The sequence below is a fragment of the Aotus nancymaae genome, unplaced genomic scaffold (genome assembly GCF_030222135.1).
Source record: "Aotus nancymaae isolate 86718 unplaced genomic scaffold, 86718_ANA_hifiasm-v0.15.2.pri h1tg000006l, whole genome shotgun sequence".
Lineage (NCBI taxonomy): Eukaryota > Metazoa > Chordata > Mammalia > Primates > Aotidae > Aotus > Aotus nancymaae.
Genome location: NW_026988417.1, coordinates 38,384,328 through 38,398,661, shown reverse-complemented (window position 1 = coordinate 38,398,661; position 14,334 = coordinate 38,384,328). Strand labels below are relative to the sequence as shown.

The 14,334-nt window shown below is 43.1% G+C and overlaps 1 protein-coding gene and 1 non-coding gene across 2 annotated transcripts in view; both read left to right on the top strand.

Moving 5' to 3' along the window:
- The window catches only part of SMIM14 (small integral membrane protein 14), an 84,091-nt gene that overhangs the window by 57,354 nt on the left and 12,403 nt on the right, over positions 1-14,334 (top strand). Inside the window, exon 3 of the mRNA XM_064366500.1 lies at positions 962-1,010. Within this exon, the coding sequence (XP_064222570.1) occupies positions 962-1,010 (49 nt within the window). The remainder of the gene's footprint in view (positions 1-961; positions 1,011-14,334) is intronic.
- LOC135271938 (U6 spliceosomal RNA) lies at positions 13,948-14,054 on the top strand. Its single transcript, XR_010340066.1, has one exon. It is a non-coding gene; the product is annotated as a U6 spliceosomal RNA (small nuclear RNA).

The following is a 14,334-nucleotide window of genomic DNA, read 5'->3' as shown; positions in this document are numbered from 1 at the left end:
AGATACATTCTGTGACAGCATTCATTAAAAACCAAAACATGGGGCCGGGCGCAGTGGCTCATGCCTGTAATCTCAGCACTTTGGGAGGCCGAAGCAAGTAGATCACCTGAGGTCAGGGATTCAAGACCAGCCTGGCCAACATGGTGAAACCCCGTCTCTACTAAAAATGCACAAAATTAGCTGGGTGTGGTGGTGGGTGCCTGTAATCCCAGCTACTTGGGAGGCTGAGGCAGGAAAATCACTTGAACTCGGGAGGCAGAGGTTGCAGTGAGCTGAGATTGTGCCATTGCACTCCAGCCTGGGCAACAAGAGTGAAACTCAATAATAATAATACTACTACAATAAAAATAGCAACCAAAACATGGTTCATGACTAGACTGGTCAACATAGTAGGATCCCATCTCTACAAAATAATCTTTAAAAAATTACCCAGGCATGGTGGCACACACCTGTAGTACCAGCTACTCAGGAGGCTTAGGCAGGAGGATTGCTTAAGCACAGGAATTTGAAGCTGCAGTGAGCTAGGATTGCACCACTGCACTCCAGCCTAGGCAACAGAGTGAGACCCTGTCTCAGAAAACAAAACAAAACTTTTTTTTTTTAAGACAAGGTATTACTGTGTCATCCAAGCTGGAGTCCAGTGGTGCTATCTTGGCTTACTGCAACCTCCGCCTCCCAGACTCAAGTGATCCTCTTGCCTCAGCCTCTCTAATAGCTGGGACTGCAGACACACACCACCACACCTGGCTAATTTTTGCACTTTTTATAGACACAGGGTCTTGCTATGTTGCCCAGGCTGGTCTCGAATGCCTGAGCTCAAGCAATCTACCTGCCTCAGTTTCCAAAAGTGCTGGATCACAGGTGTAAGCCACCGCACCTGGCCAAAACATGATCTTTCTAGTAATTGTTGTCCACTTCTGTTTAAGTCTAATAGCTAACTTTCCTTTCTTATTCATTGTAGTTACGGCAGTCCCAATCCTACTGCACAGACACAGAATGTCTTCAGGAATGTAAGTACCACTGGGACAGGAAGAGGGATGACTTTGGGGGTGGAATTAGAGGCCAGATGCCTGTGAATATTTGTCAGAAATTATTTTTAACATTGCCTCTTCTGGTGGTTACAACAACAAAAAAGAATAACAAATACACACAAAAGAAAGAAATTATTCTCATAGTTTGCTCTTTAATAAGGAAATGGTTCTCAGTATGTATTTGCTACTTGACTATTTTATTTTTTAAGTTAAAAATTTTTTTCAGGCCGGGCGCGGTGGCTCAAGCCTGTAATCCCAGCACTTTGGGAGGCCGAGGCGGGTGGATCACGAGGTCGAGAGATCGAGACCATCCTGGTCAACATTGTGAAACCCCGTCTCTATTAATACAAAAAAATTAGCTGGGCACGGTGGCGCGTGCCTGTAATCCCAGCTACTCAGGAGGCTGAGGCAGGAGAATTGCCTGAACCCAGGAGGCGGAGGTTGCGGTGAGCCGAGATCGCGCCATTGCACTCCAGCCTGGGTAACAAGAGCGAGACTCCGTCTCAAAAAAAAAAAAAAAAAAAAAAAAAAAAAAAAAAAAAAAAAATTTTTTTCATGCCTCAAAAACCCTGTTTATTGCAGAAAATTATAAAATAAGAAAAAAAAGCCAGGTGCGGTGGCTCACGCCTATAATCCCAGCACTTTGGGAGGCTGAGGTGGGTGGATCACGAGGTCAAGAGATCGAGATCATCCTGGTCAACATGGTGAAACACCGTCTCTACTAAAAATACAAAAAAAAAAAAAATTAGCTGGGCATGGTGGCATGCGCCTGTAGTCCCAGCTACTCGGGAGGCTGAGGCAGGAGAATTGCTTGAACCCAGGAGGCGGAGGTTGCGGTGAGCCAAGATCACGCCATTGCACTCCAGCCTGGGTAACAGAAGCGAAACTCCGACTCAAAAAATAAATAAATAAATATTATAAAATTAGAAAAAAAAAAAAAAAAAGAAGGCTGAGTGTGGTGGCTCACACCTATAATTCCAGCACTTTGGGAAGCTGAGGTCGGCAGATTGCTTGAGTCCAGGAGTTCGAGATCACCTTGGGCAATATGGGGAAACCCTGTCTCTACAAAAAATACAAAAATTAGGGCGCTGTGGCGGTGCATGCCTGCAGCCCCAGCTATTCTAGAGGCTGAGGTGGGAGAATCACCTGAGTTGGGGGAGGTTGAGGCTGCATTGAACTGTGATCACACCATTGCACTCAGAGTAAGACCCTGTCTCAAAAAAAAGGAAAAAAGGAAAAAGAAAAACTTCCAGAATACTTAAAGATAACCACTGTTGACAAATTCGAGTATATCCTAGTCTTTTTTCTTGGCAAATATGTCTATAATAGGGTACTTTGGGCAGGTGTAACTGGAACATCAAAGCTGCTTGCACAAACCATTCACCCTCTTCCTAGCATCTATTTGCATCTGGTAGAAAGCTTGAAAATTCTTTTTTTTTTTTTAAGAGACAGTATCTTGCTTTGTCCCCCACGCTCAGTGCAGTGGTGCAATCATGGCTCACTGCAGCCTCAACCTCCCAGGCTCAAATGATCCAGTACTACAGGGATGCACCACCATGCACGGCTAATTTTTTTAGAATTTTTTGTAGACTCAAGGTCTTCCCATGTTACTTACCCGGGTGTCAAACTCCTGGGATCAAGTGATCCTCCTGCCATGGCCTCCCAAAGTGCTGGAATTACAGGCGTGAGCCACCATGCCCAGCCACTTGAGAACTTCTTAGGGGAGGAGGCCATTATTTCCCATGTGTCGAAACTTTGGGTGCCTGTGAAGTTCATTCCTTTGGCTCTGACATTCACATGCCCATCAGGGAATCTGGCAGTAGAGAAGCTTCTCCACATGGCTTTGTGGGCAGTAGTGATGGTAAAGTGAGAAGCAGAGGAAGATGGGTCCTGCATGGTGTATGTAGGTGACAGACTTGGTGGCCATTATGTGACACATCCTTTTTCAGGATACTCATATATTTTGAGAGATGCTTTAAGGGGAACTAGTAAAATAGTATTTAAACCATTCCTGTCTTGTACCAGAAGAAGAAGGAAAGTATGACATTCACAGGATGGTGAGGCTTGGCATAATTAGATGTCATATAAACTTACAGAAATGGGATCACATTGCATGTGTTACTTTTCACTACTTATCAAATATCAACATGTATTTATCTTACTATTTATTGAGCCAAGCATGGTGGCTTGCTCCTATAGTCCCAGCTACTCGGGAGACTGAAGCAGAAGGATCACTTGAGCCCAGAAGTTTGAGGCTGCAGTGAGCTGTGATGATGCCACTGCACTCCAGCCTGGATGACAAAGTGAGATGTGGTCTCAAAAAAAAATAATTATTGATTAAATAATTCATTGTAGGGAAGCACCAGTGTGTACATTGTTTCCTTTTACTGGAATCAGGTTGCTGATATATTTTTTGCTATTATAAACAGCACTTAAACATTCTTTGTGTGCATGTGTTGGGGAGGACAAATAATTTTTTCTTTAACCTCAGAGCTCTTTGCTGAGACCCACTATAACCAAGGATAGATTGCGGGGCGTGGTGGCTCATGTCTGTAATCCCAGAACTTTGGGAGGCCAAGGCAGGCAGTCACCTGAGTTAGGGAGTTCCAGACCAGCCTGACCAACATGGAGAAACCCCATCTCTACTAAAAATACAAAATTAGCTGGGTGTGCTGGTTCATGCCTATAATCCCAGCTATGTGGGAGGCTGAGGCAGGAGAATCGCTTGAACCCGGGAGGCGAGGTTGTGGTGAGCCAAGATCACGCCATTGCACTCCAGCCTGGGCAACAAGAGCAAAACTCCATCTCAAAAAAAAACCAAAACAAACAAACAAAAGACAGATTAACAAGGGAAAAGCAAGTTTATTAATGTGTATGGCATACATCACATGGGAGAAACCTCAATGCAAAGTAACTCAAAGCAATGGCTCAGATACCACACATATGGCTTATGTAGCATCTTCGACAAGGAACAATACATTTATGGAAAAAGGGCAGAACACAGAAAAGAGATTTTAGGCTTCCAAGGACAGGAAACTGGGAAGGTAAATATTTGGGCGGAAACTAATGGAGTAAGGTTTGTTTGCAGACTCCTCTGGTGCTGTCTCTGGGCCATTAAGTCTATAGAGTTGTGTGTAAAGGAGAAGTTACATTTTACCTTTAGGCAGAAAAGAGTGGGGAATAGAGAGAGCTTTTCTTCTGTTTGTTACTTCCTAATTGTCTACAGCTCAAAAATAATTTCTTTTTTCTTTTTTTTTTTGAGACAGATTCTTGCTCTGTCTCCCAGGCTGGAGTGCAGTGGCGCAATCTCAGCTCACTGCAACCTCTGCCGCCCGGGTTCAAGTGATTCTAATGCCTCAGCCTCCCAAGTAGCTGGGATTACAGGCATGAGCCACCATGTCTGGCCTCTCAAAAATAATTTCTATGTCAAAGAGGCATATTGTGGAGTGATATGTTCTGGTTTTCTTCACACATATTAAGGCTATTTACATATTGCCAAATTTATTAGTAGGATAGTTGCTCATATGTAACATCTCTGAAGCAGAACGGCCTGTTTATTATGTATATGAAATTAAAACAATACACAGTAAGGTAATTGTAAAGAGACTTATTATACATTATGATTTTTATTACTTTGTGAACTGGGTGTCCCATCAAATTCTCTAGATGTAACAACTTAGAGAAGTAGGAGCTAGTACAGTGTCTAGGCTAAAGTGGAAATTTTGTTGGAATCTAGTCTATTTAGGCAATATATATGCCTTCAAGACAAGAAAGGAATAGAAATGTGCGTGTGTTAGGACAATGGGTGGTGGTTCAGTGGGTCACTCCAGACTTCCTTATGTTACTTCTCCAGCAGCATTCATCAATCTACAGTGTACAGTTCAAATATTTGCTTCAACAGGTAAAGCTAAAACCTGTTTTCCTATTGCACCTCCCCATGGGAAAACAAGTGTTTATTACATGTGTGGCATTTGTGACTCTTGAACCAGCCCCACCTGGTTATAAGAGTATAACCAGATATACTCTTATTCCTGTGGGTAAAATGTCACTTTCTAACTCTAAAAAGAAAGGTGAAAGAGTTTGAACATTTATTTAGGAATATTGCCAAGTTTTTCTTTGCTCTCAGTTCTTTTAGAAGTTGGAAAAAATCCTTTCTGAGAGCTAGGCTTTTAAATGGTTGAACAATAGTTTCCAATGGGGGATAGAATTATTTTTCTTATATTCTACATTTTCTCTAGTGAGTTTATACTTTTCTCTTAAAATAATAAAACAGGTGGGGCACAGTGACTCACGCCTATAATTCCAGCACTTTGGGAGGCCAAGGTGGGTGGATCATGAGGTCAAGAGATGGAGAATATCCTGGCCAACATGGTGAAACCCCATCTATATTAAAAAAACACAAAAATTAGCTGAGTGTGGTGGTGCACGCCTGTAATCCCAGCTATTCGGGAGGCTGAGGCAGGAGAATCGCTTGAACCTGTGACGCAGAGTTTGCAGTGAGCTGAGATCGTGCCATTGCCCTCCAGCCTGGAGACAGAGACTCCGTCTCAAAAAAAATAACAATAAAACATATATTTTGTAGCTGTCTTTATATTTAGATACGTGTTACTGTTCAGTTGGAAAAACTTTTTTTTTTCCCACTGAAACAAATGTGTCATTTTTAAAAATCGTTTTTTTATTTAAATATGTGTTTTAGGATTGTGGGAATTTGAAGTTTCACAAGAATCGACATAAGCCTTGAGGCTGGGTGCGGTGGCTCATGCCTGTAATCCCAGCACTTTGGGAGGCCAAGGCAGGTGGATCACAAGGTCAGGAGATGGAGACCAGCCTGGCTAACATAGTGAAACCCTATCTCTACTAAAAATACAAAACATTAGCCAGGTGTGGTGTCACGAGCCTATAGTCCCAGTTATTCGGGAGGCTGAGGCAGGAGAATTGCTTTAACCTCCGAGGTGGAGGTTGCAGTGAACTGAGATCGCTGGGCAGCAGAGCAAGACTCTGTCTCAATAAATAAATAAATAGCCTTGAAGAAATAATATGTTTTATTCTCCTGTCCTGACTTGATTTTTAAACTGGTTGCTTTCGTTCATTTCTGCCTTTTATTTCTGTAGTTCTATTTTGTGTATATTCCATTGTTTTATTGTTTTACTCTTCCCCTTTTAACAGTTGTTACCCCATTATTTTAGAACAATGTGTAATCATTGTGATATCAGAAATATCATTTATTCATTTAGTCATAGAAGCAGCTGCTAGGTAGATTCAACATTTTTTTTTTTTTTTTTTTTTGAGACGGAGTTTCGCTCTTGTTACCCAGGCTGGAGCGCAATGGCACGATCTCGGCTCACCGCAACCTCCACCTCCTGGGTTCAGGCAATTCTCCTGCCTCAGCCTCCTGAGTAGCTGGGATTACAGGCACGTGCCACCATGCCCAGCTAATTTTTTGTATTTTTTTTAGTAGAGACGGGGTTTCACCATGTTGACCAGGATGGTCTCGATCTCTTGACCTCGTGATCCATCCGCCTCGGCCTCCCAAAGTACTAGGATTACAGGCGTGAGCCACCGCACCCGGCAGATTCAACATTGTTAAACCACAGACTAAAGAGTAAATGATGGAGAAATATATATGTGTTCTTTTTTTTTTTTTTTTTTGAGATGGAGTGTTGCTCTGTCACCGAGGGTGGAAAGTAGTGGCTCAATCTCAGCCCACTGCAACTTCCGTCTCCCGGGCTCAAGCAATTCTTCTGCCCCAGCCTCCCAAGTAACCAGACTGCATTACCACACCTGGCAAATTTTTTGTATTTTTAGTAGAGATGGGGTTTCACCACGTTGCCCAGGCTGGTCTTGAATTCCTGATCTCAAGTGATCCACACACCTCCGCCTCCCAAAGTACTGGGATTACAGGCATGAGCTACCGCGTCCAGCCTGTATGTTCTTATTTATAGAATCTATCTGGGCTTTGGCATTTGGCACTGAATATGGTTTGGGGTGTTTTTGTTTGTTTTTGTTTTGTTTTCAGACACAGTCTCACTTTGTCACCCAGGCTTGAGTGCAGTGGAACAAACACTGCTCACTGAAGCCTTGACCTTCCAGGCTCAAGCAATCCTCCCACCTCAGCCTCCTGAGTAGCTGGGACTACAGGAGTGCGCCACCATGCCTGGCTAATTTTTGTGTTTTTTTATAGAGATGGGGGTTTCACATGTTGCCCAGGCTAGTCTCAAACTCCTGAGCTCAAGTAGTCCACTGACCTTGGCCTCCCAAAGTGCTGGCATTACAGGCACGAGCTGCCACACCTGGCATATTTTTAGTACTTAGGATACAATTCTTAGCCTTTTGCTCGTTCCTGATAAAGTTATAATCTGAGAAATTAGCTAGTTTCAACCTTTAATAATTCAATCTTTTCCATATTTACCATCTTTATTATTTTTCCTCATGTTGCATTGCAGCTTTCTAACTGCTGTCTTCTTTCTCAGTGCCTCTGTACCCTGACCTCTTACTTTTTAACCTTGGACTGCTCCAGGACTCAGCCCCTGGATCATTTCCCTTTCTACACACTCACTCACTTGGTGATCTCATCTGGTCTCATGGCTCATTATGTGTATGCTGATGACTGTTTTTTGGGCATTTCCACTAGGGTGTCTCATAAGGTGCCTCAAACTCAACATCTTCAGAATTCCTGCTCCCCTCAAGATCCTTCCTGTAACAGTTCATGGCAGTTCTGTCCTTCTGAGATTCATCCTTGGCTTCTCTTTTTCTTACACTGTCATCTATTCTACCCTTCTCACAATCCCACTGCCTCCTCCTGTTCTAGGCCACCATTGTCTTGTATGTTAATAGATTATTGTAATAGGTTCTTTGTTTTTGTTTCTGTTTTTTTTTGAGATAGAGTCTCACTCTGTTGCCAGGCTGGAGTGCAGTGGCGCTATCTTGGCTCACTGCAACCTCTGCCTTCTGGGTTCAAGTGATCCTCCTGCCTCAGCCTCCTGAGTAGCTGGGACTACAGGTGCACGCCGCCACGCCCAGCTAATTTTTTGTATTTTTAGTAGAGATGGGGTTTCACCATGTTGGCTAGGATGGTCTCTATCTCTTGACCTCTTGATCTGCCCACCCTCAGCCTCTCAAAGTGCTGGGATTACAGGTGTGGGTCACTGCACCCAACCATGCAATAGATTCTTAGCTGTCAGTATTAGTTGGTTTTCATGCTGCTGATAAAGACATACCTAAGACAGGGCAATTTACAAAAGAAAAGGGTTTATTGGACTTACAGTTCCACATGTCTGGGGAGGCCTCACAATCGGCAGGTGAAAGGCACATCTCACGTGGTGGCAGACAAGAGAGCTTGTACAGGGAAACTCCCCTTTTAAAAACCATCAGATCTCATGAGACTTGTTCACTATCATGAGAACAGTGCAGGAAAGATCCACCCCCATAATTCAATCACTTCCCACCAGGTTCCTCCCACCAGGTTCCTTCCACAACACATGGGAATTGTGGGAGTTACAATTCAAGATGAAATTTGGGTGGGACACAGCCAAACCATATCACTGTCTTTCTGTTTCTACTTTTTCAAAACAATAGCTAGAGTGGTTCTGTCAAAATGAGAGTTAAATATTATCTCCATTTTGCTCAAAACTCTTCACTGGTGGCTGGGCGCAGTGGCTAACGCTTGTAATCCCATTTTAGAAGCCAAAGCAGGCAGATCATTTGGGCTCAGGAATTTAAGACCAGCCTGGGGCAACATGTTGAAATCCTGTCTTTACAAAAAATACAAAACTTAGGTAGGTGTGGTGGCCTCTGCCCCATGCCCCAGCTACTCTGGATGCTGAGTTGTGAGGATCACTTGAGACTAGGAGGTTGAGGCTGCAATGAGCTGTAATCGAGCCACTGCACACCAACCGGGGTGACAGAGTAAGATCCTGTCTCAAAAAAAAAAAAAAAGCCCTCCTCAGTGGCTTTTTAATTTAATATGTAATGGAAGCCAAGGTCTTTATTATGGCCTATAAAGCCAACATGATCTGAATCCTATTACTCTTCTGATTTAATATTTTTCTTTTCTTTTTTTTTTTTTTTTTTCAGAGACAAAATCTTGCTATGTTGCCCAGGCTGGAGTGAAGTGGTGCAGTCATGATTCACTGCAGCCTCAATCCCTAGGGCTCAAGTGATCCTCCCACCTCAGCCTCCTGAGTTGCTGGGACCACAGGTGTGTGCCGCCACACCTGGCTGATTTTTTTTTTTTTTTTTGTAGAAATAGGATCTCACTATGTTGCCCAGGCTGGTCTTGAACTCCTGGCCTCAAATGATTCTCCCACCTCAGCTTCCCAAAATGCTGAGATTATAGGTGTGAGCCACCACACCCAACCTAATCTTTTTCTTGCATCTGACGTCACTATACCACCAATCCCAGGTCACTCCACTTCGGCCACATTGGCCTCCGTGAACATCCCACAGGCTCCTGAATCAGGAATACTCACTGTTCCTTCTGCCTGAAATGTGCCAGACAACCTCACAACTCACACCCTCACTTTCTTTACATCTTTACTCCAGAGTGCCTTCTTAGTGAGGCCTCCCTTAGCCCCCTGATTAAAATGTAATTTATTCCTTTTTTTAAATAGAATCCTTTAAACAAAAGAGAGGATGCTTTCCATTCAGGTTATCTTTCTCTAGAAAACACTAATCTGAAATTACACCATGGTGCACCCTCGCAGAACACAATAAGAAAGTATAGGTTGGGCCGGGAACAGTATCTCAGGCCTGTAATCCCAGCACTTGGAGAGGCTGAGGTGGGTGGATCACGAGGTCAGGAGATCGAGACCATACTGGCCAACAAGGTGAAACCCTGTCTCTACTAAAATACAAAAAATTAGCCAGGCGTGGTGGCGTGCACCTATAGTCCCAGCTATTGGGGAGGCTGAGGCAGGCAAATCGCTTGAACCTCGGAGGCAGAGGTTGCAGTGAGTCAAGATCACGCCACTGCACTCCAGCCTGGCGACAGAACAAGATTCCATCTTAAAAGTAAGTATAGGTTGAATATCCCTTATTTGAAATGCTTGGAGTCAGAAGTGTATTCAGTTTCAGACTTTTTGAGATTCATTTACCAGTTGACTTCCCTAACCTGAAAATGTGAAATGTTCCAATAAGCATTTCTTTTTTTTTCCTTCTTCTTCTTCTTATTTATTTATTTTTTTTTGAGACGGAGTTTCGCTCTTGTTACCCAGGCTGGAGTGCAACGGCGCGATCTCGGCTCACCGCAACCTCCGGCTCCTGGGTTCAGGCAATTCTCCTGCCTCAGCCTCCTGAGTAGCTGGGATTACAGGCATGCACCACCATGCCCAGCTAATTTTTTGTATTGACGGGGTTTCACCATGTTGACCAGGATGGTCTCTATCTCTTGACCTCGTGATCCACCCACCTTGGCCTCCCAAAGTGCTGGGATTACAGGCGTGAGCCACCGCGCCCGGCCTTCTTATTATTTTTCAAACACCACTTCTCAGCAGGAGCAATAAGCATTTCTTTTGAGCATGATGTCAGCTCTCAAAGAGTTTTGGATTTTGGAGCATTCCGAGTTTTTAGATTAGGAATACTTAGCCTGTAGTAGAATAACAGATCTACATTAGGGAATGATAGAGATCACCCTTGACTCAGCTTGAAAACTGGTAGCTCTGCTTAGGATAATGTAATTACTGAATAGGACCAAAAATTACAGGGTCAGAGCGTACTGGTGTATTGTGCACTTTCACTGCTGTTCTACTTTTGCTTTCCCCAGTGGAAACCTATACAAGTTTATACAAATAATCTCTCAGGATCTGCCAGCTCTTCGAGCATCTGTCTCTACCTTTTTGTCTTCTTGGTGTCCAGCTAAGTTAATGGCTTCATTGTGAATATTCCATTTGGCATTTTATTTGTGATATCCCTTACTATCAACTCTACACATATTTGCTTGTAACCAAAAACTTAATGCATAAGCAAAATAGGAAATGCTATATTTTGGTGTACAAAGTCCCTCTACATTGTTATGCTTTGATATCTTTCCAGGCCATAAAGTAGAAAATACTTAACTTCTTAAGGTAAATAATATACAGGGAGTTCCTAGAGAGGGAACAGATTTTATATTCCCCGGGTGATTGTGCTCCTTAAACATTATCACATTAAAAACCATGGTAGCCAGTCCATTTAAAGGCCCATTCACCTCCTTATACTAACTTTAAAATAGCTGCTCCTATGCCAGGCACGGTGGCTCACACCTGTAATCCCAAGTGCTTTGGGAGGCTGAAATGAAAAGATCACTTGAGGCCAGTTGAGACCACCTGGGGAACATCTGAGATCCCATCTCTACAAAAAATTATAAAACTAGCTAGACATGGCCGGGCGCGGTGGCTCACGCCTGTAATCCCAGCACTTTGGGAGGCCGAGGTGGGTGGATCACGAGGTCATGAGATCGAGACCATCCTGGTCAACATGGTGAAACCCCGTCTCTACTAAAAATCCAAAAAAAATATTAGCTGGGCACGGTGGCACATGCCTGTAATCCCAGCTACTCAGGAGGCTGAGGCAGGAGAATTGCCTGAACCCAGGAGGCGGAGGTTGCGGTGAGCCGAGATCGCGCCATTGCACTCCAGCCTGGGTAACAAGAGGGAAACTCCGTCTCAAAAAAAAAAAAAAAAAACTAGCTAGACATAGTGGGTGCATACCTGTGGTTCCAGCTACTCAGGAGGCTGAGGCAAGAGAATCCCTTGAGCCCAGGAGTTCAAGGTTGCAGTGAGCTGCGATCACACCACTGCACTCTAGCCTGGGTGACAGAGTGAGACCCCGTCTTAGAAGAAAAAAACCTGCTCCTGATGTTTATATTTACCAACTGCATGCAGTGTCAGGGAATGTGAGTAGGCCTGTCTAACTCTGGTTTTCCTGTGCTCTGAGACTTTCTAAAGAGTGAGTCTTGTCATAAGGTATGTGAATAATCACAGAAAGCCTGTAGTGACCCCCTTCATTCTCTGTCCCTAAATATTTCAAGGAGTCTAAGTTCAGATACCTAGTGTTTTCAAACCCAAGATATTTTACGCTAACTTTTTTGTTTAATTCTATTTACTTAACTTTTTACATATGGTTCAAAAATCAAGAAGTTAATTAGCGTACAGTGAAGAGTTGTCTTGCCTCATATTCTCCCAACTACCCAGATCCTTGGCCTTCTCTGTATCTTTCCAGAGTTTCTTTTTACATGTACAAGCAAATATAAATATCAATTATTTGTCTTCCTGTTTTTTCTTTTCTTTTCTTTTCTTTTTTTGAGCTGGTGTCTTGCTGTGTCACCCAGGCTGGAATGCAGTGGTGCCATCTTGGCTCACTGCAACCTCCGCCTCCCAGATTCAAGGGATTCTCCTGTCTCAGCCTCCTAAGTAGCTGGGCTTACATGCACGATCCATGACACCTGGCAAATTCCTGGCTAATTTTTGTATTTTTAGTAGAGGTGGGATTTCACCTTGTTGACCAAGCTGGTCTCGAACTCCTGACCTCAAGTTATCTGCCCGCCTCGGCCTCCCAAAGTGCTGGGATAACAGGTGTGAGCCACTGTGCCGGGCCTCCTTGTCTCGCCTTTTTTAGACACCATTCTTCACCTGCTTTTTTTTTTTCTGTCAAAAAAAGCATACCTCATAGACACTTCTCTCACACATTTTTAATAGCTTTTTATTATTCCATTGTATAGAATGGAATGTTATAATTTACATATTAATCAGGCACTCTTGGCAGACATTTAGGTTTGTTTCTAATTTTTTGTTAATAATCTTGCATGCTATGCCCATGTGATAGTACATTCCAAAACCGATCTTAATTCCATGGGACTACTGTAAACACAAAACGACTGGCTGTGACCAAGAGGTTCTACTTGAATTGGTTCATCTAGTATCCTATTCTGAGATGGGCCCTGAGTTATTGGAGAATAAGAGAAAATGATGTTATCAAACCTTGAAGGTCAGGAAAACTGTTTCCATTTAGCTTTTTAAGTAGAGAAATTCTACCACATACTGCTACCCTTCAGAAATTTTAGAGGCATCCTTCACTAATTTTTTTTCCTCCTCCTCCCCTACCAGTCCAGTTAGTCACCACGTGTTGTGTTCCTTCCGTGCTGTTACCAGTTGTATTTGTCTGTTTTCTGTTCCCACTTCAGTATCTTGTTCAGCCTAGTTATTCACACCAGGATCTGTCTGCACTCCATCTTTTCTGTGCTCTAATTGATCCTAACACTGGTAATGGATAATGGTAATGGGTTTTTGTTTTGTTTTGTTTTGTTTTTTGAGGTAGAGTCTTGCTTTGTCACCCAGGCTAAAGTTCAGTGGTGTAATCTCGGCTTACTGCAACCTCCACCTCCCAGATTCAAGTGATTCTCCTGCCTCCACCTCCTGAGTAGCTGGGATTACAGGTCTGTGCCACCACACTCGGCTGATTTTTGTATTTTTAGTAGAGGTGGGGTTTCATTATGTTGGCCAGGCTGGTCTTGAACTCCTGACCTCAGGTGATCCACCTACCTCAGCCTCCCAAAGTTAATGGATAATGTTTATTGACTGCCTGCTGTATTCTAGGCACTTTGCTAACTGCTTGTCATGTATTGACCATTTCAGTCCTCATAACTGCTCTGAGATGATGGAACTATTTCCACTTCACTGGTAAAGAAACAGAGGCTCAGAGATTTTATATCTAAGAGGTGGTACAGTCAAACAGCTATGAGATGGTCTCAGTTCTCAAAAAGTTAATTAAGAGAGATGGGAATGCATTCCTTCAAACTAGAAATGCCACACTGGTCCAGAGAAGGCAGAGGAAAAAGTGGGTGGAGGAAATGGAGATTTTTATGGAAGAGGGATGTAGGATATAGGTGAATAAATGAAGTTAATTGTGAGAACATGCCAGACAGGGAAATAATGAGTAACCCGTGCTCGCTTTGGCAGCACATATACTAAAATTGGAACGATACAGAGAAGATTAGCATGGCCCCTGCACAGGGATGACATGCAAATTCGTGAAGCGTTCCATATTTAAAATATATATATATAAAAGGAAAAAAAGATAAAAATAAAAAAATAATGAGTAACCCAAGAAGACTGAATTTTGCATAGTTGGCAAATGCTACCAGACAAGTTCACATTGAAATGTTGCATCAGATTCATTTGGAAAGCTTTTTTTTTTTTTTTTGGAAAGCTTTTAAAAAATATTGTTGGTTCCTAATCCCACCCCAAAGCTGCTTCTGATCAGGTGGTATTAGGCAGGGCCTTAGAATCTGTGGTGTTGATATTATCACAGGCTATTCTGATGCATAGCC